At 52.2% G+C, this 24441-nt stretch overlaps 1 protein-coding gene and 2 non-coding genes across 7 annotated transcripts; 1 reads left to right on the top strand and 2 right to left on the bottom strand.

Annotated features, from left to right (window-relative positions):
• Nucleotides 1-154: 154 nt before the first annotated feature.
• On the bottom strand, nt 155-24433 carry LOC149522980 (zinc finger protein RFP-like). 5 transcript variants are annotated; one of them, XM_089771227.1, is made up of 12 exons: nt 24204-24413; nt 23362-23827; nt 21338-21433; nt 20520-20750; nt 20184-20206; nt 19566-19673; nt 19370-19485; nt 13997-14056; nt 12464-12664; nt 10922-11035; nt 3251-10617; nt 155-2883 (listed from the first exon to the last, which is right to left on the bottom strand). In XM_089771227.1, the coding sequence occupies exons 2-11, from the start codon at nt 23731-23733 to the stop codon at nt 9197-9199; spliced, it is 2742 nt and encodes a 913-aa protein (XP_089627353.1). In that variant the 5' UTR covers nt 23734-23827; nt 24204-24413; the 3' UTR covers nt 155-2883; nt 3251-9196. The 5 variants fall into 5 exon arrangements, with proteins under 5 accessions (XP_089627353.1, XP_089627354.1, XP_089627355.1 ...); XM_089771228.1 differs by lacking the exon at nt 19566-19673 and having other exon boundaries at nt 24204-24411; XM_089771229.1 differs by lacking the exon at nt 20520-20750 and having other exon boundaries at nt 24204-24411.
• Nucleotides 1849-1923, top strand: TRNAT-AGU (transfer RNA threonine (anticodon AGU)). The gene has a single exon. It is a non-coding gene; the product is annotated as a tRNA-Thr (tRNA).
• TRNAF-GAA (transfer RNA phenylalanine (anticodon GAA)) lies at nt 3957-4029 on the bottom strand. The gene has a single exon. It is a non-coding gene; the product is annotated as a tRNA-Phe (tRNA).
• Nucleotides 24434-24441: the final 8 nt, after the last annotated feature.

Here is a 24441-nt window from a genome sequence, read left to right as displayed (position 1 = left end):
TGGCTAGTCCAGGTAGTCCCTTCTATAAGTCTCGGGGCACGTGCTCCCCCAAGTATATGGCATTGCTGATGAGGGGCAGAAGCGCACAGGTGCTGTCACAGGTGTTGTACCAATAAAAGCAAGCAGGATCTTATGAGGGGGATAAGGCAAAAAGCCACATTTATTGTAAAGATAATAATAAAGAATAAAGAAAAGATAGAAGCAAACAACGTTGTTTAACTACTTATTCCTATCACTACTTAACCCTTATAAATATATATATATATATAAACATTGATTCAATCATTCATCCAGGTTCTGTGTAGTTGTTATAGTTACCAGCCTGGAAGTTGCTTGTGACAGAATACTGGCCAGGTATTCTGTACACAAGTGAGGGTAGTGGGGAGCGAAGTCCTGATTAGATGCGCATCTGAAGCTCCTGGTGGGCTGGCAGCAGAACCTTGGACTCTGACTCCATAGTCTTTTAGTCCAGTTCTTATAGGAATTTCTTCCTATGCCAGTCTATGGGAATTGCTGCATCACGTTCAGGGTGGCTGTCAGGTGCTCATCAGTGATCTCATAGGGTGGGCCTCCAGTACTTTGTTTTCTCCACTTGACACCTTTTGGTTGCCCTGGCACCTGACGCCTTCTTCAGCCCTTTGTTGCTGCATTCTCAGGCTGGCACCTCTCAAAACCATTCATTCATCGTCCAAGCACTCTCTCTCTCTTACATACATTCCCTAATTAATGTTTCCCATACAGTATTTTGTATAATAAAAACTTTACATATACAAGAGTTGTAGTTACAAAAAGTCACAGGTTTCTGGGTGGCATTTCTTAAAACATTCTCTGAGTGCTGAGTTAGTTACTGTTATAGTTACAATGTTTCACTTTGCGATTAGGGTTAATTGCTTCACAATGCTTTGAAGAGAATGGGCGTCAATTGTGTAACAATAAGTTTGAGTGTGCCCTGGGACACAGAGAGAAGAGCTGTTTCTGGCTACATGGTATTATATTTTTAACAGTTTTAAGTTACATGACCTAATATTACATTCCTAACAAATTATATTCTAGAGGGGCAATAATTATAAATCTAAACATTTAACAATTTTAACAAATAATAATAATAATAATAAATCTAAACACTTTAAGTTGTGGGGAACAAATTATGGGGAGTCACTTCCACTTGGGGGAATCATTTTTAATACATTTATATGTTATCCCGACACAGGTACTTCACATGCAGATGGACCCCTTGAGTGAAACCTGAGCTAGATCCATCCATGTCACAGCAAAAGGAAGAAAGTTGGGTTCTTCTCATGTGTCTTCTTTGTTCCAGAGTCTCTAGGGCTGCGGTCGGGGCATGTCCACAAAAAAAAAAAAACCACTTGAATGAACCTCGGTCTACAAACACACAGAAACACCCCTGAGGGTTTCCTTGCCTCTACTTAAATGTTGACAAAAAATTTGTTGCTAACTCCTTGGCCAACTCTGATTGCTGTGGGGTTAAGAAATCTTCTCTTGTTAATTCTGTGCCCTCAGGAAGGGAGGAAATTGAAGAAGGCCAGGCCCCCTCCTTGGGGCTCTAACCCAAACCCTAGGACCAAGGGATTTATAAGCCAGCTGATTAATGTTTGTTGTACTTTTCCCTCCCCACATCTGGGCCAAACCGCAAAGGCCATTCTACAGCCCCAGCGGCTGGGGGAGATGAGCATGTTAGAGCCTCTGCCGACTGAGCTGTAGCTTTCTGTGCCTAGGGAGCCAGACACCCCCAGGATTGGAGGGAAATGGGGATTGGCTGCACTTTGGCAGTCAAAGATGTTGTCTGGGACCATGGAATAGAACAGTTTCACCAGACTCCCTGAGGAGGGCACCATGGCTCAGTTGGCTTAAAGCACCTGTCTAGTAAACAGGAGATCCTGGGTTCAACTCCCAGTGGTCCCTTTTGACACCCTTTAATCACATTTTCCTATGTGTTTCTGGGACACAGAAGCGGCCTTCCCTGGCCACCCATGGAACTGCTGGTTCAGAAAAAGGCTGATTGGAGAGGAGTTTTAGAAAGAAGGAAACCACAAGTGAGAAGCACCTGCTGCCCACAGACCCTCACTCTCCATGGCTGCAGGAGCTGCAGAGGTTGCACCCTCAAGCTCTCTAGGTGCTGACCCCCCTCAGGGAATCACAAGGGCATGTGGTGCTGGCTCTCCTGTCCCAGCAATTGCAGTCAGAGCCCTGCCTTGTCAGTGCCAGTCACAACAGTCTCTGCACCCACTCCAGGCTTGTGGTTTCCTTCTTCCCAATGTTCCTCCCCAATCAGCCTTTTCCTGAACCAGCAGCTCCATGGGTGGCCAGGGAAGGCCTCTTCTGTGTCCCAGGAGGACCTAGGAAAATGTGAGCTGTCACCTGGGATACATTCCTGGCTTTAGGCAACGTGTCCTGTCTAGGGCTTCATCAGCCTGGGAGCAAAGGGCAGGCAGCATCCCCCATGATGCAGAGGGGCAGGTCCACATCTCCGGCCCTGAGGGTGCAGCCAGGGGAGAAGTGTTGGGGAGCATCTATGCTGGCATCATGCGCCTTCTCCAAGAACAGACCCACAACCTGAAAGGGAGAGAAAGTGACCTGGGATGACTAGTGTAGCTGAGCCAACACTGCAGGTTTGTGTCTGTCAAGTGGCTAGGATTGAGCACTTCCACTGCTGCGGCCGGGGTTGGGCTCCCAGTCAGGGGAAATAGCCTCCTCTATATTCATGAATTCTGCCAAGTCTTTGCTCTTTCAGCATGGGAAGGGAGGGGCTGGGGTGCCAGAGGCAGGCTCTGGCTGGGAGACTCACCTGGCTGAGCCCTGGCCAACACCCCAGCACATTTCCCAGGTAGCTCCTTTCCTGCACAGGCTGCAGATGTCAGGTGCCTGGGGAAATAAGAGCCTGAGTGGAGGAGGGGGGAGGGCTTCATGCAGGCAGCTGCCATTGGCATTGGAAACAGTCCAGAAAAGCACGACAAAAATTATGAAAGTTTGAATCAGCTGCCATAGTTAGTATAAACAATTAGTAACACACATACTAAATGAAAGCGAATATGCTACAAGAAGTCACAGCTGGAGAGATCTCATCCACTCCATGTGCAGCCACAAATGTGATGTTAGAAATTATTTTAAAAGGCCTTGACAAGAAGACAGTGACTATCATATTACATCTCTATAAATCCACGTGGTGCCCACAACTTGAGCACTGACTGGAAATGTGGTTGCCTTATCCCCTGCCCCCCCAAAAATATACCTTGGCATTGGAAACTTCAGAAAAGCACAAGAAAAATGCTGAAAGGTTTGGATCAGCTGCCACATGAGGAGAGACTGGGACTTTTCACCTTAGAAAAGTGGAGACAAGGGGAGATAAGATAGAGGTCTATACATCATGGCTGTTGTTGAGACTGTAAATAAGGAAAGGTATTTTTCTTGTTCCCATAATAGAAGAACTAAGGGTGTGCCATGATATTAGCAGGTTGAAAACAAACAAAAGGAAGAATTTCTTCACACAAGTGCAGTCAACCTGTGGAACTCCTTGCCAGCGGATGTTGTGAAGACCAGGACTATAAGGGCATGTCTATACTTGGAAACTATTTTGAAATTGCTTAAAAATCAACTGAATAACTTACAGTCTAAGAAAACAGAAATAGTGTGTCCTTCGTATGGGGAAGCCTCAGAATTAGTCCTAGGCAGGCTCTGTTACTGTTCCTTTCTGGGGGCATGGAATTAAAAACAGAGTTGCAAGGCTGGGAGCAGCTGAAGCCAAGAGCTCTGTTCTCCTGTGTCAACAACCTCTGAGGTGTCATGAAATCCCCTTTCTAGTTTCTATCCCTGAAATATGATCATCTTTATGATGTAATTCCTGCCTCTTGGTTCAGCTTTGAACTCTGACTGCAGATGTTTGCTTACCAGAGATGGAGAGATGCCAAAACAGACTATGCCATATTGGCAAAGGTTTCTGCCAAAGCCCGGGATTGAACCAGGGACCTTTAGATCTTCAGTCTAATGCTCTCCCAACTGAGCTACTTTGGCAACTGCCTCAAAGAAACTGAGCAAATATCCAAAATAGCAGCAAAAGTTGAGGAACAAAAGAAAAAAACAGCTGGGTCACCTCATTTCCCCCCCCCCTGAAATTTCTTCATGCCTACTCCGGGGGGCATCCCCCGCCCCAGTTTGGGAACCCAGGCCTTGCAGTGAACGCTGGGGGAGCTGGGATTCCACCCCAGAGGATGGGATAAGTGAAAATTCCCACTGCACATATTATGGCTTCATCAGAGTGAATGCTGGGTGGCTAGGGTCCTGTTGCACATCTTCCCCACCCCGTCAGCAGCCGCAGCCCCTTTCAGCCACTGGGTCAGCCCAGGAAAAGAAGTGGGAAATGGGACAAAGTAGCTTGTCTCTGTTCATGAGCTTCTCCAATGGCTGAAGGCAAGAGGAGAAAATGGGCAACAAAGACCCTCCACTGAACTGGAAACACAGCATTCACTGGAAGGGGCCAGAGCAGCAGGGAGTAGAAACCATTACTCCAGGGGAGGTTTGAACACACAACCTCAGCACTTCTCCCACAAGTACTGCCTTATAAGTACTGTGCCCAGGCCTTTTGCCCCACTGAAGCAGCTACTATAGCTGTAGGAGCTTTGCACTTGCAGGATCTCTGGGTGCTGACCCCCCACCCACAGGAGGGAATCACAAGGGCATGTGGTGCTGGCTTTTCTGTCCCAGCAATTGCAGCAAGAGCCCTGCCTTGCCAGTACCAGTCACAGTAGCCTCTGTACCCGCTCCAGGCTTGTGGTTTCCTTCTTCCCAATGTTCCTCCCCAATCAGCTTTTTCCTGAACCAGCAGTTCCATGGGTGGCCAGGGGAGGACTCCTCTGTGTCCCAGGAAGACATAAGAAAATGTGAGCAAAGGCTACACCAAGGTACCACTGGGAGTTGAACCAAAGAACTCCTGTTTACTAGACAAACACTTGACTCCCATGCTAGACAATGTCCTCCCGTTAGTTACATGGCATTCAGTCTTAGCTTTCTCCAGCTCTCAGGTAGGAAAAGTCTCTGATTTCTCTAGTAGGAGGGAGGACACTAACTGACATCTCCAGCCTCATAGGAGAACAAAAGCAAATTTCCCCCAACAAAGAAAGGGGAGGGAAAAAAAATACTTCAGTATCTGATTAGTCCCCTTCAGCACTCTGTAGCTTCCTGTCCTTCAGCATCAGCTCTGTGATGGGACAATAAGAGCATGTCTACACTGGAGTGTTATTTGGAAATAAAGTGCCTGTCTACACAGCAAGCTGCTATTTCAAATTAAGTACAAATTGGCAGACTTCCTACTCTGACTCCAGTAACCCCCATTTCATGAAGAGTAGGGAAAGGTCTCTTCCTGCCAAAAGCCAAGTTAAGCTACTTCAAATACACAACTTCAGCTACTTATTTGTGTATCTCAGTTTGACTTTTGCCCTGAAGTGTAAACATGCCCTAAATGAGCTACTAGTTAAGAAGCTGGCAAAGGATCCCTTCCCATGGTATTATAGTGCCAGGGAAGGGTACACACCTGGGCAGAAAGCAAAGCAGCTGGGCTGAGAGAGAGAGACAGGAGTGGGCCTGAGGGAGCAGAGAAGGAATTGAATGGAGAAAAAGGGGGGCTCTTTCCACCTGGGTTTGACACAGACCATTTGCATGGCAGACAAATGGGATAACACCACAGAGCAGAAACAACAGGACAGAGGAAATTTTTAAATGAAAGCTTCAAACCCCCACTTGCAGGAACCGTTTACATCCATCGACATTTACAAAATGCTTCCCCACAAACATCTCTCCAGCTTGTGTGTCTCTGGGAAAGATTTCTGCCAAGTCTGGTCCCAGCCCAGTGGTCAGAGCTCCCTGAGAAACAGGACACCCTCACTCCCAGCCCTGTCCCCGCCCAGGTGAGGAAGGGGAAATTAGCCACTGGCTGCTGTCCCCTGGGTCAACAGACAAGTGGGTTGATTGTTCTCAGGGACACCACAGCAATATCCCTGCTTCCCCCTCGGAGGGGGTTTCCTCAGGGTCAGAACAAGCCATTCCAGTGCCCTGGGCAGACAGCTTAATTGCACCCTAGGTTGGGGAAGGGCGCATGCATGGCCCAGCCCCCGCCTGGAACGTGGGAGAAGGCGCAGCGAGCTGGCAGCAAGGCACATGCCTCCTGCTGCCTGGCCACTGCCACTGGTGCTCAGCCTGGTGCCGCCGGGAGCAGGCCGAGCAGGGTCCCGCAGCCGCGGGTGGAAGGGTGCTTCTGGCCAGCGCTGCAGGGGTTAACGCGGCCCCTGCCTTGGGTGGTCACTGCAGGGTGGCTGGTGGGAGCTGCTGCAGCTTGTGATACAGACACGTGGTGCCTGATGGCAGTTATCAGCTGTAAGGGGCACACAGCACCCCTTATATCAGGCGCCCCGGGCAGCTGCCCGGCTAGCCCATGCCTTAATGCAGCCCTGGGTTTCCTGCATAGAACGACCGAAGCCCCACAGATCAGGAGAGGGGTTCCCAGCTGGGGATCTCCGGCAGCAGCCATGGGGTGGTAGGAGCCAGTTACTGCAGGACAAAGGACACCAGGGCTATGTCTACATTTGTGGATTCTTAGCAAGTACAGCCGTTCTTGGCAAGAATCCATAGAGCGCCCACACTGCCCGCCAGCTCTTGCTCAAGGAAATTTACAGTATGGCGTGGTAAGAGAGGGCTTCTTGCGCAAGAGCTACGCTCTTTTTTAACAGGTGTAAGCCCTCTTGCGCAGGAGCTCTTACGCAAGAGGGCAGTGTGGATGCTCGGCAGGGATTTCTTCCGGAAGAAAGCCCTATGGCTAAAATGGCCATCAAAGCTTTCTTGCGCAAGAGAGCGCCTACACTGCCATGGGCGCTCTTGCACAAAAGCACAGAGCACACAGGGCAGTGTGGACATTTTCTTGCGCAAGAAGGCATGAGTGTAGACATAGCTCACGAGTGGGACAAACTAACCGTCTGCTTTATTGGCAAAGGAGAAACAAAGACAAACCCCACCCCGCTCTGCCTGGCACTTTGCACCCCCAGCCAGGGCCAGATTAAGGCATGGGTGCCAACCTATGGAAGCACCTGATTGAAGTGGTAAGGGACGCCACATCAGGTGCCCCCATAGATTGCCACCATGGGGCGGAAGCGTGCATGTAGCACGCGCCCGCTGCCCAGGGTGCAAGAATGGCTCGGGCCGGCCCTGCCCCCAGCCCAACTCTTCCAAGCACCCCTAGAGAGCAGCACTCACACATGGGGGGCTGGAAAGTGGAGAGACTACCAATCAAAAGGAATCACTCTGGGTAGGTCTGCACTGAGATAGCAGCCCGGTGGCCAGGCTGTAGCTGGTCCAGCTCAGCTGTACCTGGCCTGGAGGGCTTTGGTTGGGAGAATAGAAACCTGCAGACAGGGGCATCTCCAGAGGGCAGGTGGGGGATGTCACAATGTCAGGGCAAGTGTCATGCCCCCCCATCTTCATTTGCTCCAGCCCCACTGCTGAGAGATACTGACCATTGTCATTGCTTAAACTGCACACAGAAGTTGTGGCAAAGGCTAGCATATGGTTAAAATACAATGAACATTCTGGTAAATTATCAGAGGGGTGGCCATGTTAGTCTGAATCTGCAAAAGCGGCGACGAGTCCTGTGGCACCTTATAGACTAACTGAAGTGCATCTGACCAAGCGGGTCTTTGCCCACGAAAGCATATGCTCCAACACTTCAGTTAGCCTATAAGGTGCCACAGGACTCCTCGCCGCTTTTATTCTGGTAAGTTCTCATTTGTGTTGTGCTGTCTGCACATCTAACTCACCAGAGATCAAAGTGCATGACCTGAAGGCCTTCACAGAGAGAGAAAACCCACAACACAGGGTAGGTTATTCAACACGTTCACATTTATAAGAGTGAAACATAAGGAAATCTTTTAAGCCTCAGAATCTAGGAAATAAATAAACTTACTCCTTTTCTTCTGCAGTGGCTAAACCTGCTTTATTTCTTGCCTCGTTACATGTCTGTATTATAGAACTTTTTAACTATGTCATTGTACTAAAACAAAAACACAAGTTCACCTAAACAAATGATCTGGAGTGGTCCAGAAAAGCCCAGCAGGAACTATACCCAGAGACGGAACCAGGGCTCTGAGATGGGACCAATCACGCTCTGCCAGGAGGTTCATTGGGATTTCCCTGTCCACACCAGGTCTTTCTCCTGCAGCCCTCAGACGCCGGACTTAGGACCAAAGAAACCACACTGGGATTCCTGAGTATGGGGAGCCCAGGCCACTGGTCAGTGACCCTTGGGGTGCATCTACACAGCAGCCTTATTTCGGAATTACAGTGCATGTCTACACAGCAAGCCGTTATTTGGAAATAACATCCACCTGGAGGACTTGATATTTTGGCTGGGCTGCATCTGAAGGAAGGAGCCAAAGACCCCAGGGTCGGGGAGAGCCCTGGTTTGGAGGGGCAGCTGGAAAAGAGGTTTTAGGGGGAGTTTGTAAAAGTTTGTACTGAAGTTTCAGTGGAGCATTAACAAAGCATTTTTTGTTACCTTTGAGTTTATAATCTGCTTTGCTCTGCCTGTTCCCACTTATCACCACTTAAATCCTACAGCTTGTACTTGATAAAACCACTTTTACTTACTATCAAGCCTAGTGTAAACAATTACTACCTATGGGAGCAATGGGTGTGCACTTTCCCCTTTCATTGCTAAATGGGGCTTGCCCCATTCTTTGGGGTTTGATCCCATTTGGGGAGCCCGATCCCAGGAAGCTGGGCCCTAAACTGCTCTCTCCTCAGACCTGAAGAGGTTCAGCATCAGTACCGCTGCTCAGAGACGGGGGTGGGGGCAGGCATCTCAGCTCAGGGCCTTGGCCAAGGAGCTGCCCCAGCAGGACCGGGTGGTGAGAAGCCCCAGAGAGCAGAAAGGTGATTGGTAGTGGCCAGATCAGTAACCCAGGAGGCCCTCCCCAAGGGGGTCTTCTGGGACCACAGCCACCTAGCCAAGCAACTTAAAGGGAACTCAGGGTATACGTTTCTCTCCTCTGTGGGTCCTCCAAAGGCTAAGAAGATTTGAGCTCTGACTGAAGCTTTTCCCAGTCAGAATAACTGAATGGTTTTCTCCCCTCTGTGGACTGTCTAATCTTTAACAAAGTCTGACCTGTGTTTGAAGCCTTTTCTGCAATCAGAGCTTTTATAAGGCGACTCTCGTGTATGTATTCTGATGGGTAGTAACGCAGGAGCACTGACTGAAGCTTTTCCCGCAGTCAGAGCAATTGAAAAGTTTCTTTTCTGTGTGGGTTCTCTTATGGTATAAAAGGCTTGAGCTGTGACTGAAGCTTTTCCCGCAGTCAGAGCAACTGTAAGGTTTCTCTCCTGTGTGGATCCTGCTATGGATAACAAGGTCTGAGTTTCTTTTGAAGCTTTTCCCGCAGTCAGAGCAATCGAAAGGTCTCTCTCCTGTGTGGGTCCTCCTATGGGCAACAAGGCTTGAGCTACTACTGAAGTTTTTCCCGCAGTCAGAGCAAGTGAAGGGTTTCTCTCCTGTGTGGGTAATCCTATGTCTAACAAGGTGTGAGCTTCTACTGAAGCTTTTCCCACACTCAGAGCAGCTGAAGGGTTTCTCTCCTGTGTGGGTAATCCTATGTCTAACAAGGTCTGAGCTGAAACTGAAGCTTTGTCCACAGTCAGAGCAATTGAAAGGTTTCTCTCCTGTGTGGCTCTTCCTATGGGCAACAAGGTTTGACTTCTGACTGAAGCTTTTCCCGCAGTCAGAGCAATTGAAAGGTTTCTCTCCTGTGTGGATCCTCCAATGGGTAATAAGTTCTCCATTACTACTAAAGCTTTTCCCACAGTCAGAGCAGTAGAAGGGTTTTTCCCCTGTGTGGGTCCTCCTATGTCTAACAAGGTGTGAAATCTGACTGAAACTTTTCTCGCAGTCAGAGCAATTGAAAGGTTTCTCCCCTGTGTGGCTCCTCCTATGGGCAACAAGGCTTGAGCTACTACTGAAGTTTTTCCCGCAGTCAGAGCAAGTGAAGGGTTTCTCTCCTGTGTGGCTCTTCCTATGGGCAACAAGGTTTGACTTCCGACTGAAGTTTTTCCCGCAGTCAGAGCAATTGAAAGGCTTCTCTCCTGTGTGAGCCATCCTATGGATAACCAAGTGTGAGTTTGTACTGAAGTTTTTCCCACAGTCAGAGCAGTTATGGGGTGTGTCTCTTGTATGTATTTTCTGATGGTTTGTAAAGTGTGAGTGCTCACTGAAGCTTTTCCCAGAGTCAGAGCACTTGAAGGGCTTCTCTCCCGTATGGACCCTTTGATGTTCAGGAAGAGTTTCACAGTCACTACACGTGCAGGGTGACTGTTGATGGGGGATTTCCTGTTGGACGGTTTCTGTGTTTCTTTTCTCCCCTGTGCTCCTGGAGTTACCCTGTCCCTCTCCTAGATGGTTTCCCTGCTGCTTTTCTGGGCTATGCTGACTCTCACAGCTCTCTCCTTGCTCACGTATCTGGAAAACATATCCTTCAGATCGTCTCAATAATAGTCCACATGGAGACACTTGCTCCAGTCCTTCCTGCTGAAGACTCTTTTCATGGTTCTCAGTCAGTGTCCCGTCACCTGTTGGAATAGAGGAATGATCCACACAGGAGTTATTCTCCACGATGAACTGCAAGGAAACTCTAAAAGAGGAATAGAAAAGGGGACACACGCTCAAATAATGGTCAAATTATCATGAGCTGAGTTCGTTGTCCTCCTTCACAACCCTTCCACAGAGAAGAGAACCCAGCCTTTCCTCGCCCACCACACTCTTACTGGAGTTGAAGACAAGCTGAACAGTCAGTCAGACTTCATGAAAACACACAAGTTACATCTGCTATAAGGAGACAGAAATTGGTTTGAGTCAGTTTATCTGATTGCTCACCTGTCTGGGTGTTGCTGATGATCTCCCCTTCCTCACAGCTCGGAGGATCTGGGACCCGCAGCTCCTCCTCTTGCTCCACCCAGGAGATCACATCAGTTTCGGAGACTGGAAATGCTGTTTGAAGAGCAAAAAGCCAAGTGCTGATCTTGTTCATTAAGGTCTTTGCCATTCCTGCTTTCAGAGCCAGGATCCGACTCACCGACCCAGAGAGGCTCTGTTCCCCACCTTGCAGAGACTGGGCTCTGGCTGGTACAAGATCCCAGGACACACTCACCTGCAGTAAAGATGCATTACTCCCCCACCTTGGGAATGGCCCAGCTCATTCCCCAGGGCAGCTAAGCTCTCTGCTGCACTCTCTAGGGTACAACTCAGCCCCCCTCACAGCCCGGTCCATCCGCCCGGAAACCCACAGCTTTTGTGCAAAAGCATCAGTGCCAACCTAGTCGCGGTTTGGCGCAAGAAAGCTCCGGTGGCCATTTTTGCCATCGGGGCTTTTTTGCGCAAAACAGTTTTTAATCTATCTACACTGGCCCTCTTGCGCAAAAGCATTTGTGCAAGAGGGCTTTTTCCCGAGCGGGAGCGTCAGTGTATTTGTGCAAGAACGCTGACAATCATACATTAGATTGTCAGTGTTTTTGTGCAAATTCAAGGAGCCAGTGTAGATAGGTGGCAAGTTTTTGCGCAAAAGCGGCCACTTTTGTACAAAATCTTGCCAGTCTAGACACAGCCAGAGAGTCTAAGGGACTTGATCAAGGTCACACAGGAAGACTGTGACGGGCAGAGAACTGATCACAGGTCTCCTGAGCATGAAGCCAGATATTCACACAGGAAGAAAAAGTCCCTACCCAAAGATATTTCACTCTAAAAACACAACACAGATGATGTGATTTATCTCCACTGCACACAGAGGCAAGAGAGCCCCAGAGAGAATGAAGCTGAACTTTTGAAAGGAGGCCCAGCCTGTGCCTGAAATGCAAGAGGAGCTCTGCTCACCTATCTCTACTACAGAGCTACCGTGGACAAAATACTCACAGAATGTGAACTGCCTCATCCACCCTCCCCTCAGCCCCAGCATCCAGCCCCTCTCACTGGCAAGAACAGCATGTCACAGAGATTAGCTACAGGCAGAAAGGACTTTGGGAACTGCACCCACCTTCCAGTGGCTCGGCCCACTGCCACCAGGGGAACCTGCAGGCACTAAGATCAGCCAGACCCTGATCCAGAGCCAGACCTCTAGTACCTGCTGTTCCTGCCTGAGCCCTTCTTCTCACACCTCCAGTCAAGGCATAAGATGGGCAACATAGGGGGGGAAGCGCAGTGAGACCTTAGCTGTGGGAAGAGCAGCTCCACTGTTAAGTCCCTCAACCTGCTTTCTCTGGGAGGGGCCACGGAGGGGACAGTCTTTCACAGAATAGCCAGGATTATTGGGGCAGATACTCATGACATTGAGGGCAAAGACAATGAATGATCCTGATCCAAACCCAACCCAGCTGCTCCAGAGCCCACCCAGCTTCTGTTACCCAAGGGGACAAAAATCCTTACTCAGCCAATTCACAGCCTCATAATTCTCTTGCATCACATCCCTGTAGAGGGCTCTCTGGCCCGAGTCCAGCAAAGCCCATTCCTCCTCAGAGAAATACACAGCCACCTCTTCAAAGCTCACCGGCTCCGCCACGACCATTTCCTGTCCCTGGCTCTGAAGGCTGGGAACTGAGCTAGAGACAGACATGGGTGTTCTGCAGCCTGGCAGGGGGAGAAGGTGAATTAGAGACATTTTAGAAGGGGCTTTAATCCTTTCCACACCCTCATTCTCCCCAAACTCTGTCCCTAGTGACGTGACAAGTGTTAGATTCTGCCACTGTGGACAAAAGCTTTAGTCTAGATATTCTATGAACAGCGTACGGGAGTTAGATCCCAAATCCATATTAATTTCTCTCCGTACCTGGCTTGAGTTACAAGATTACTGTGTCTCCAACAATGGGATTTAGTTCTCAGCACCCAGTGTTTCTGATAAGCCACATATTCACCTGCCTGAACATGGACATAAGTTAAATGCCGGCTGTTGTATTTAAAACCCTTAGTATTCATTCACAGATTTGCAGCACAAACTTTGCTCTCATCTCACAGAGACGTTATAAACCCTTTCCACAACAGAGAATCAGTGAAGTTAAGCATCTGAATGGTGGTGTTATTATTAAATACGTGTGCTTATTATTAAACACTTGTGCTGAGTGTTAGCAGGATGAGATCTTAAGATTCACGGGAGCAGAAGATATCCTCAGTCATGCAGTCTGACCCCCTCAGTGGCACAAGCCATTACACTTAGTCCGGTTACCCAGGCACAAAGCTGTTTCCCCACAGTGTATTTTCTAGGAAGTCCCCCAGTGATTTGAAGACATCAAGAGATGGGAGAATCCACCTGTTCTTTGTTCATTTGTTTCAGCAGCTAATCCGCTTCCCTATCAAACATTTGTGCCTCTTCTCTAGTCTGAAACAGTCTGGCTTCAGCTTTCAATTATTGGCTCTCACTGAGCCGTATCCATTCGAAGAGGTGGGCCAAATTTTCATGGCGGGGGGGGGGGGGGAGTGGGGCAAATAGAAAGTGGGGCAAAGGGGAGTGGCTGAGAGCTGCACTTCTCCATGACATAAATGCAGGAAATGGAGGATCCGGGACGGGCATTGGGAGGAGGAAGATGCTTGGGGTAACGGTTTGGGATGCAGGACAGATAGAGGGGTCTAGGAGGGAGTTTGGGCGAAGGAGCCTTTCAACCTATTTATTGTTTGAAACCAACCCCATATTGAAACTGACTGAGCAGTGAAATCTGAGCCTGAAGGTGCTGTCCGTTTTGTGCTTTAACTTCACCCCTTTAGCATCACAAACCTATAGACCAGTGTTTCTCCAAATGTCCACAGGTCCCCATGCAGCACCCTGGGGCTCCTCAGTGATCACTGGGTGATTTAGGGCTCTGTGCACCATGGTCGCTGGGTTTGGTTAGTAACTTCAATGACAATCCCATGAAGATGTTTTCACAGGAATTCTCACATGACTTAAAGAATTTCCAACAGCAAACTCACCTTGTCTGAAAGCTCCCAGGGATTTTCCTCTTGCTCTCACCAGTGCAGAGGGCAGAGTGTCTGGTGGGGGAAGGGATAAGAGAGGTGAGATTCCAGGCTCTCCTATTTATAATAATGTCCCCATGCTGAACTCTGCGTTTCAATTCTATTAGCAACCAGACAAATTCACACTCAGGTATTTAGTATGAAAGAGTCTGAAACTTTCATTTCCTCTCTCACTCGGGCACCTCCCAGCAATGGAGCCAATATCCCTGCAGCCTCACACCTGTCCCAGGAGAGACAAGCAGTAAATGAGATTTAGTCTTCCCACCTCACCCCCTCCCACTTGTTTTCTCATTCACTTACTGCCTCTTATCATAACCTGAAGCTGTGGTGTTGGAACACGTTGCTATCACAATAACATTAGCCATTTTGATCTCTGAATGGGAGGTGTCACGTTACTGGATGTGATGTAGTGGGGGCCCAGCTGCTGGCTCTGGGGTAACCCCCACTGGCTGCCGGGGGTACCACGACCCAGCAAAACAGGATGAGTCACTATGCAAACCAGTGGCCAGACACCCCCCATGGAGAGGAACAAAGGAAGGTGGAATGCTGCCCTGGCTGGGGGGCAGGGCTGGAAGAGGGTTAGTTAGTCGCTGGCTGTCTGGGAGCATGGAGGAGACAGGCTAGGGAAAGGGGCTGGAGTTTAGGGGCCCAGTCTCCCCCATCTCAAGGGGGCCTGAGGCATCCTAGCCCAGCTCTGTGACCAAATTACATCTGTGCTGTGCTGTATCCTGGAGAGGCAATAAACTTCCTCTATTCCACCGGCTGGTGCAGTCTGTTCATGCCATTTCGGGGTGCAGGAGACGGGGGACCCCCAACGCGCCGTCACACTGGTGTCAGAAGTGGGATGCACTGCACCCCGTGGATGGAGCTTCCAGCGGCGAGCGACAAGGCGCTGTAGAAGCAAGAGCCCTGGAGCCAGGCATGCTGGAGACAGAGCGAAGCGGTTCCTGGGAATCGTGGGGCGCTGCAGCACTAGACTGGTGAGTCTGCACCGAGGGGACCCGCGGGCAGATGGCCTACGCCCGACTCTTGAAGGCAGAGCTGGTGGAGCTGTGCAGAGAGAGGGGCTTGCCTGCGCAGAAAGCAACCAAGGCCCAGCTGATTGCCCAGCTGGAAGATAATGACCAGCCACAGGGCCAGGATCTTGTCCCCAGGGGAAGCAGCCAGACCCCCCCTGAGAGTGTGTCAGGCTCAGAGAGGGGGAGGAGCGCTGGAACCCAACGGAGAGATGAGACAGCATCTCCCGGGAGGCCTGCAAGTCATAGCCCATCTAGGACAGGGGCCAGCCCAGCGGAGCTACGGCGGCTGGAGATCCAGCTGCGGATCAAGGAATTGGAAGTAGAGGACCGAGAGAGGGACCGCCAGGACCGAGAGAGGCAGTGGCAGCATGAGCTGGCCATGGCAGAGCGGAGAACTGGCGGGGCACCGGCTGCGCCAAGTGCGGATGGGCCCCAGGGTCCCAGGACTGCCAGACGCTTGGAGAGGCTCGTGGTGGCCCAATTGAAGGACGTGGGCGACATAGACGGGTTCCTCAGCTCCTTTGAGAGGGCCTGTGGACTGCAACGGGTTCCCCCAGCTGACTGGCTGCAGGAGCTCATCCCCGCACTGAACCAAGAGGCGGCCGGAGTTCTCAGTCAGCTGGAGGACCTACAGCCAGGGGATTACAGCCGAGTCAAGGAGGCCCTGCTGCACAAGTTCGGGCTGACCCTCGAGATGTACAGGAAGAAGTTCCGTGGGGTACAGAAAGGGCCACGGGAGACCTATGTGGATCTGGCCTCCCGCCTGTCGCAATACGGCCGCAAGCGGGTGTCTGGAGTCGGAGCCCAGACCGCAGAGGAGCTGCTCAAGCTGGTCCTGATGGAGCAGTTCTATGAAGCGTGCCCACCCAAACTGAGGCTGTGGCTCAAGGACCGGAGACCAGAGAACCCCCAGGAGGCCGGGAGGCTGACGGACGAGTTCACGGAGAGCCGGTCCGGGTGTGAACGGGAGTCCCGGACAGAAAGGGAATCGTGCAGAGACCGGATCTCGGCTGAGCGACGGAGGGAGTCAACTACGGGGCGAGACCAAGGAACAGGTCGTCTGCGCCCCAGAGAACCAGCCAGGGCCTGGACAGAGACAGCCCAAAGCCTAACTTGCCATCGCTGTGGGCAAAAAGGCCACAAGAGGGCTCAGTGCACCAGGTCCCAGGACTGGGGACTTTCCAGGGTTAACTGGCTGGGGCGGGAGGAAGGGCAGGCTGCCCCAGAGGCAGGGGCTGGCAGGCAAACCTCAGCTCAGAGAGAGGGGAAGGATGCTCAGTGCACCTCCCCTGGGAGGTCTGATTCTCAGGAGGCGGATTTCTCTGTGTACCGGGTGGGGGCAGGACGGCCCCTGCGGAGCGAGTGCCTCATACCCCTGGAGGTGGATGGTAGGAAGGTGACGGGCTTCTGGGACATGGGGGCGGAGGTGACTCTGGCCCGATCCGACATAGTGGCCCCGGAGCGGATACTACCCCACGCGCAGCTGACCCTGAAGGGCATAGATGGGTCCCCGTTTAAGGTGCCTGTAGCCCGGGTGCATCTGAAATGGGGGGCGAAGGAAGGCCTCAAGGAAGTGGGGGTACACCCGCACTTGCCCACCGAGGTGCTGATGGGGAATGACCTAGAGGAGTGGCCCCATGAATCCCAGCGGGCTCTAGTCACTACCCGGAGCCAGAGCCAGCGGGGGGCTGACAACGTGAGTCCAGGGAAGGACTCCTGGCAGCGTCCTCAGGGTCCCATCCCAGTGGACACGGGGTCCAGCCAGGCTGGGACTCCGGACCTAGGCAAAGGTGGGGAACAGGTCCCGATCCCTACCTCAGCGGCTGAATTCCAGGCTGAGGTGCAGGCAGACCCCTCCTTGCAGAGGCTGAGGGACCAGGCTGGCCTCCGTGCAGCTCAGTCCTGGGGGAGAGGTGGCCAGGAGAGATTCCTGCAGGAGCGTGGACTCCTGTTCCGTGAATGGCTTCACCCCAGGAAGGTGAGGGCATGGAGGGTCCAGCGGCAGCTGGTCGTCCCCCGAAAGTATCGCCTCAAGCTGCTGTATTTGCCCCTCGATGTCCCCGTTGGGGGCCACCGGGGGATCCGTAGCACCCGGCTGAGGCTGCTCCAGCACTTCTATTGGCCGGGAATCTTTACAGCCGTGCAGCGGTACTGCCGGTCCTGTGACTCCTGCCAGAGGGGCGGGAAGGCCCAAGACAGTAGGAAAGCGGCTTGGGGCTCTCTACCCCAGATAAAGGACCCTCTGGGCTTGCTGAGAGAGTTATGGGAAGGGAAGACCTCCCTGGATGGAGCATCGGGGGTGGAAGCTGCCCTGGCTGTCCAGAGAAGGCTCACTGGGCTCATGGCCCCGGCCCGAGAGACCCTGGCCAGAGATCAAGGCGCGCGGAAGGGTGGGTGTGACCCCCGAGGACAGGCCTGTGCCAGTCGCCCTGGAGCGGGGCGACGAGTGGACAGAGGGAAGCCAGCTCATGTGGGGCCTCGCCACGGCCGGCCCGAGTCAAGGGGAGCACCCATGTCCCCAGGGCGGGTTCCCACGCAGAGGACCCGAACTTCCCTAGGTCACGAGCGGAGTGACCCTGCTCAATTCGCTCTCGGAGGGGGGAGAACTGTGACGTAGTGGGGGCCCAGCTGCTGGCTCTGGGGTAACCCCCACTGGCTGCCGGGGGTACCACGACCCAGCAAAACAGGATGAGTCACTATGCAAACCAGTGGCCAGACACCCCCCATGGAGAGGAACAAAGGAAGGTGGAATGCTGCCCTGGCTGGGGGGCAGGGCTGGAAGAGGGTTAGTTAGTCGCTGGCTGTCTGGGAGCATGGAGGAGACAGGCTAGGGAAAGGGGCTGGAGTTTAGGGGCCCAGTCTCCCCCATCTCAAGGGGGCCTGAGGCATCCTAGCCCAGCTCTGTGACCAGATTACATCTGTGCTGTGCTGTATCCTGGAGAGGCAATAAACTTCCTCTATTCCACCGGCTGGTACAGTCTGTTCATGCCATTTCGGGGTGCAGGAGACGGGGGACCCCCAACGCACCGTCACACTGGATTTTGAGGGGAGCAGCCAGATCATTGCTGCACCCATGGCGAAATGTTGGCACCAGAGGTGGCACAAAGGGGGGCCATGTGAGGTGTCAAATAGAAGCCTACTTCTGATTTCACATATGCTATTCATGTGATTGTATAATGTTGGTATGTGAAGTTATAAGCATGTACTTTGTGTGGATACCAAATGTTTCTCTATATGTGGCTGAACTATGGGCAAAGCTAACAAGCAAAGCTCTGGAACAATAGCCCTCTATAGGCCAAGGACACACCTCAAGAGTGATGACTCATATCTAGGGGCTACCAGCAGGGAACACAGGGATAGGCCATGGGCCAGGTGACCTGCTGTAGCCAAGAAGAGACCAGGAAGGAGGGATAAATAGGCCATGTGGCTGACTCCATCTTGGTACTGAGCTCAGCACTTCATCCTAGAGGCAGCAGTGCAGGGACTGAAGGGCCGGAAAGAACTGTGGACCCATCCTGACCCTAGGATGCGCAACAAGGACTTAAGCCAGCAGCTGTAACATCTCTGTTAGAGCCTGCATCGAGAACCGGGAGATTCGATGTACGTAATGTACTATCCTTTAACAACCTTACTCTCATGCTTTTCTTTATTGTAGTAATAAACCTTTAGATGTTAAATAGTGATAGAAATGTAGCCATGTTAGTCTGTTGTAGCTGAGACAAAATACAGGACTATGTAGCACTTTAAAGACTAACAAGATGGTTTATTAGATGATGAACTTTGCTTTAGATGTTAGACGCTAAAGGATTGGCTCAGCGTGATTTCTGGGTAAGATCCAGAGGGTAAGATGACCAGGGATCTGTGGCTGGTTTCTTGGAACCGGACAGAACTTGTTCGGGATAGGTGGGAAGGGGTGTTAAGACCACCCACCTGTGAATGAGGCCTGGGGCCATCTGGGGAATGGATATTGCTGTGGTGCCGGAGGGGTTTTGCTCGTGAGGCTTCAGGCAGGAAGCTGAAGCGCTCTGTGGGACTGGTTTGTGGCGTGTTTGGAGAGGTCACCCGTCTGGGGACTGTAAGGAGCCCCGAAGTTGAGCAATTCGCCCTGACAGACGCCCTAAGCTGTGCCTAGACAAAGCCCAGTCCGTCACAGGAGGTTCAAAGTTTGCAAACCCCTGGCTCTCTCTGCAAGCAGTTGGGTCTGTTCGCTCAGTGTCTCTAAGGAGAGCAGACTGATGTGGCCATCATTCTCCAGATTCAAGTCACAGATATTTGAACTGCTTTCCCCTCATCCATCCCTTCCAGGTACCTTTGAACTCCCTCAGAGTCTCCGATAGAGCAATCGTTTTCTGGGAGAAACCTCTGACTTGTTCTTCTAGTTCAGGGGAAATCTCTTCCGGCAGCTGGAATTGCCCCATCACACACCTGGACAGAAACAATTCAATGTGATTGTATGTCGTTTACTGCTGATAAGTTCTGGCTAGTAAGTCTCAGCTCTAACAGACCTGGTGTTAGAATTCCTCCAATTCTCCCAGCATGAGAGCGGGGGCAACGCATCCCATGGCCATGCAACCTTCCCCTCAAAGATCCCATTTCTGTTCTTCACTTCTGGCCTGGGGAGACTGGCTGGGGGAGTAAAGGGGAATAGAGTCTCCATGGCCAACTCACTCCTTGGCCTGCAGATGCTGAGGGACAGGAGGTTCCCATGTGAAGGGCTGAAGGAATCTGTCCACTAGGGATTAGACTGAGACACCAGCTCCCCTCAACCCAGCTCCTTCCACACAGGTCTCCAAACAGCCCTCGAGTGGGACAGACTCTTGATCCCTGCTGTCCTGGGCTGAATATGCTCAGTGCCCAGCAGTGACAGGCCCATGTTCCACCCCACAGTCCTGTGGCAACCAATCCCCAAGGAAGTGACAGCTCTAAGAAACACTTGGTCAGACTGTGCCCTGAATGGGGAATTCCAGAGACTAAAGTGCGAGGATGAGACCCTCCGAATTAAATGCATCAGAGATATTTATGTGTAACATCTGGCTGTAGAGCTCTGGGGAGATGTGGTGCTAACATCTGCTCCAAGCCTTTTCCCTGCTCTGTGCAGTGTGAAGGGAGTGAGAGCCACGTACCTACTCAGGGTTCTTCTGATGTCCTAGGAAAAAAAAAAGACACAGAAAAGAATCTCAGCCCCACTGGACACACACAAGGGACCTCTGAGAAGGGATTTTGCAAACCTGGGAAGAGAGGCCCTGCTTTGGCCCCAGGAACATGGATCCCCTGAGTGAATGGGGCTTTGCCATCTCTAATAGATCTGTGCCTGTAACTCTACAAAGCACAAGAGTCATTCACATGGCAGCAATGCACAAAGTGTTACACTGAGATCTGACAACTGGGACCGAGCACGTGTGATTCAGGAGCCTCCTTTCACTGTGTGAGGAGCTGGGATGTTTGTCCCTCGGTCTCACCTGCAGGAATTCACTCACTGGCTTCTGACATGTCCCCTCCAGCTCCCCGATCCTCTCGCTGATACGGGAAATCTGCACGGAGAGGTTCCTGACAGTGTCAATCTGGAACCTCCCAATCTCCTCATCTAATTGCTCCAGCTGGGCTAGGAGTCGCTGCTTTTGTTCCTCCAGAAACTGCAGCAGCTGCTGAAACTCAGCTACAATCATTTGCCTCTTGGCTTGGGTGCATTTCTGTGTGAAATCAGGGAAAGGGCTGGTCAGGGGCATGGATGGAGCTCATGGCCCTTTCACAGGGAGCTGAGCACGCAATAGGGAGAATTTCTTGGAAAACCCTAAAATTTGCAACATTTGACTCTTTGTGATTACTAGGCAGATATGTCTCTTCTAGCATCTCCTGTGCCCCGTGTCCCTCTGAAAGGGATGTTCCCATGTCTGTCATGGGCAGCATCTTTTGTTATTCATGGGCTCTGGGAATTCATATCCAGAGCACCAGGGGGCAGGACTCAGCACCAGCCTGACAGAGATACCCAGGAAGGAAAAAGAAGCAAACATGTTAATACACCAAGTGAGCAGACAGTCCTTCAGGGGCACATTCAGCTCACCTGGGGAAGATGTCTGGGAAAGCCACAAAGGATGGACATTAACTCATGCACGGACATGGATGCTCAAGGCCTTTTTACATATGGATCTCACCCAGCAATTCATGATCCAGGAGAAACACAAACAAGCCCAACCTCAACAAGGCCACACAGGAGTCTGCCTCCGAACTCAGCCCTTCCACTGCCAGTCCCTGCTGGTCCATAGCCACAGGCACCTACCAGAAACTCCTGGCTTTTCCATTCTGCTGCTGTTTTCCTTCTCAGCAGCTTTTCTCTCTCCTCCCTCAGAGTCTTCAAATGAGTCTCCAATTTTTCCTGAAGAAACAGAAATAAGCACGAGGGCAAACCACATTAGATGTTGGGAGCCTATTTGTCTGCCTTTAAGAGAGTCCCAGTTTTGTGGAACTCTGCCCCTGTCCAGCAGGGACTCAGCCCTGGACATGGCTTTGTCCATAGAATAATACACAGGAGGAGATTGCGGATGCAGCAGGACACCTACGAGCATGGGGGACAGATCGGTGGTGGCACCTTCATAAAGAATGATGCAGGTGGTTAATAATACTAATCACGTAACCGATTACAATTTTATCAGTGACAGTATTTTTTAACCTGCTGACAGGCAGGGTTGGCAGCGGAAATGGGCTCTCCTGGGGCCAGGGATCTCTTGCGAGGTCTGCCACGGTGGCCACAAGAACTGCTGGCCAATGGGAACGCCCAGCAGCTGCAGACTGACGTTAGCTGCCAGAGGCAAGTGGGAACTTCTGGGGCAGTGGGGAGTTTAACCGGTAATTGGCACCGATAAACATTAGCTCATCAGTTAACCAGTTTGAACTCTTGCTACAATCCAGTTGAATCCCAGTTCTGCCTGGCATAGACCTGTGCTTCCTGAAACCCTGCTATGGGTGGAGTGAAGGTGCTCGGGGCCCCACACAGCATCCAGCCCAGCAACCTCATCTAGTGCCAGCTGCTGCATCAGAGTTTAACCCCTCACAGAGCAGCCCTGAAGTTCAGCATTCCAGTGGGAAACCTCTTCTCCCTGCCAAGCCTAGGGCTTTATCAAGGCATCTTTCTCTCCTAACAGCCACACTTCATTGCTGTTCAGTGATGCTGAGGGACAGGGAGCAGTGTAGTCTAACAATTGGACTAGGGTTCAGGACCGAACTCTATCCCTGATGTGTTTGGCGACTATGAGCAACTTGCTGCCCCACCTTCCCTTCCCACAGTTTGTCTAACTGGACTGCGATCTGCTCAGAGCAGGGACTTTCCCATGCTGGGTATTGTGCGGGGCCCAGATGTCATTGCGGATCTATAAGGCAAATGACAGATTATTATTCCTGCTCATCCAATCAGTAACAGCTTGTAACCTCCTCTTCTCCAGTCCTAAGGCAGCTCACTGACAGAGTGACCTGTAGCTCCTGCAATCTAAACCTCTCTGATTATTAACACCTTCCCTAGTGCAAACACCCTTCCTGCCACCAGTGAGGGCTGGGTTTCAGGATTTAGAGCCTCAGAGAAACATTTCCCACATCAGGTATCTGTAAAGACTTGACATAAGTTTCCACAAAGCCAGAACATTTACTTTTTACAGCATCTCTTGGATCATGAAGGCTTTACAGAAGTGGTCACCAACCAGCCACCAATCAGCTGCCCCCTCTCCCTGCTGCTGCATATCTCCTGCCCTTTGCCTTGGAGCTGTTTCCTTCTCCCACCCTGCATTCTATCTCCACAGAGGGAGTCTGTAGGCTGCTTTTGAGAGTGGTGCAGGGGTGAGCCTTCCTTAGCCCCACTGCACCACCAAAGAGGAGCCACCTGTGGTAAGCAGTGTGCAGCTGGAGCCTGTATCCTGAATCCCTGTTGTAGTCATGTACCTCTCCTTCACCCCAAGCCCCTTCTCTAACCCTGAGCCCCCTGAACTCAAACTCCCTTACAGAGCCTGAACCCTCTCCTGCACCCCAACCCTCTTCCCCTGCCTGATGAAAGGGAGATAAGATGAGGGAGGGAGAAGGGATGCAGTGAGCAGAGGCGGGGCCTCGGAAAAGGGTCACAAAGGAGGTGGGGCAAGGGCATTTGGGTTTGAGGTAGATCCTGGATTGCACTTAAATTCAAAAAGTGATACTTTAAAAGGCTGGAGACCACTGCTTCACACTGGTTGGTTCACATCTGTGGCTGGTAACAGTCAGTGAAGTTAGCCTGTAATTAAAATGCAATGTTATTTCCCATCACTCTGGACAGCCACTCTGTACCTTGTACTCCTGGGCAGCTTCCTGTAAGGGCACCACCATGTGAGCCTGGGATCTGTCACACACCACACAGATGGGAGTTTGATCCGCTTCACAGAACAGCTTCAGAGCCTCCTGGTGCTCCCCGCACACTCTGCCCCATGTTGCTCTCTGTGCTGCCTGGAAACTCAGCGGCTTGGCTAGTTCCACCACGTTTGCCAGCTGCCGGTTGGGCCGGAGGGGTCCCTGCTGCTCAGTGTCTCTGCCCTGAGGGCTGAGGGGGGCCTGGCAGGAATTGTGCCCACACTGCAGAGTGACAGGGGCTGTGAAATCCTCCAGACAGACGGGACGCGGCGCTTCCTCCCGGACACTTTCCACGGGGCTCTCTGCAGCCATGGCTGCCGCTGGGCTGGGGGACCGGGGCCGTGTCACTGTCCTGCGCTCAGCAGTGGGGGGGCAGGTCCGGGGGTGGGTGCGAGAGGTACCAGCACTGAGGACCAAAAAAAAAAAAAAAAAAGATCAAAATTAAAAACCGAAAAAGCCCAAAAGCTTCGCTCCCCCCTGCAAGGTCTCCAATGGGCCCCTCCCGCTAACTGCCCCGGCCAGAACCGCCCCCCCATCGCTGTGCCCCTCAGGCCAGCCCCCCTGTGTTCAAATCCCCCCCCCGCACACTCTGCAGCCCCCTCACAGCCCCGCTGTGCGCCCGGCACCACCCAGCTCCCCCCCCCAGGCCAGCGCGAGCATCAGGAAGCGCCAACAGCCCGACCGGGGGGGGGGGGGCGACCGCAGCGGCGGGGGGGCCATTGCTCAGCCGGACCCGGACCCGCCCCCAGCGGGCGCGCCCCGATACCCAGCGCCGGACCCACCCGCAGCGCAGGACGGCGGGTCCCAGCCCCTCCCGCTATAGCGGCTCCTCCCCGCAGCGAGTAACGGCCCCAACGGCCCCTCACAACGGCTCCCGGCTCAGGGAGCGCGGCGCATGCGCAGTAACCGCGGCGCAGTCTGGTCCCTTTCCCTGCCCGCGCGCGGAGCGATGGGCGGGACCCGCCGAAAACCCGACCGCGGCGGAGTAGAACGGGGCGGCCCGTCAGACCGCGCATGCGC

The sequence above is a fragment of the Pelodiscus sinensis genome, chromosome 19, assembly GCF_052426305.1.
Source record: "Pelodiscus sinensis isolate ZL-2025 chromosome 19, ASM5242630v1, whole genome shotgun sequence".
Lineage (NCBI taxonomy): Eukaryota > Metazoa > Chordata > Testudines > Trionychidae > Pelodiscus > Pelodiscus sinensis.
Note: the sequence above shows the minus strand (reverse complement) of the source record. Positions and strands in the feature narration are given on the sequence as shown.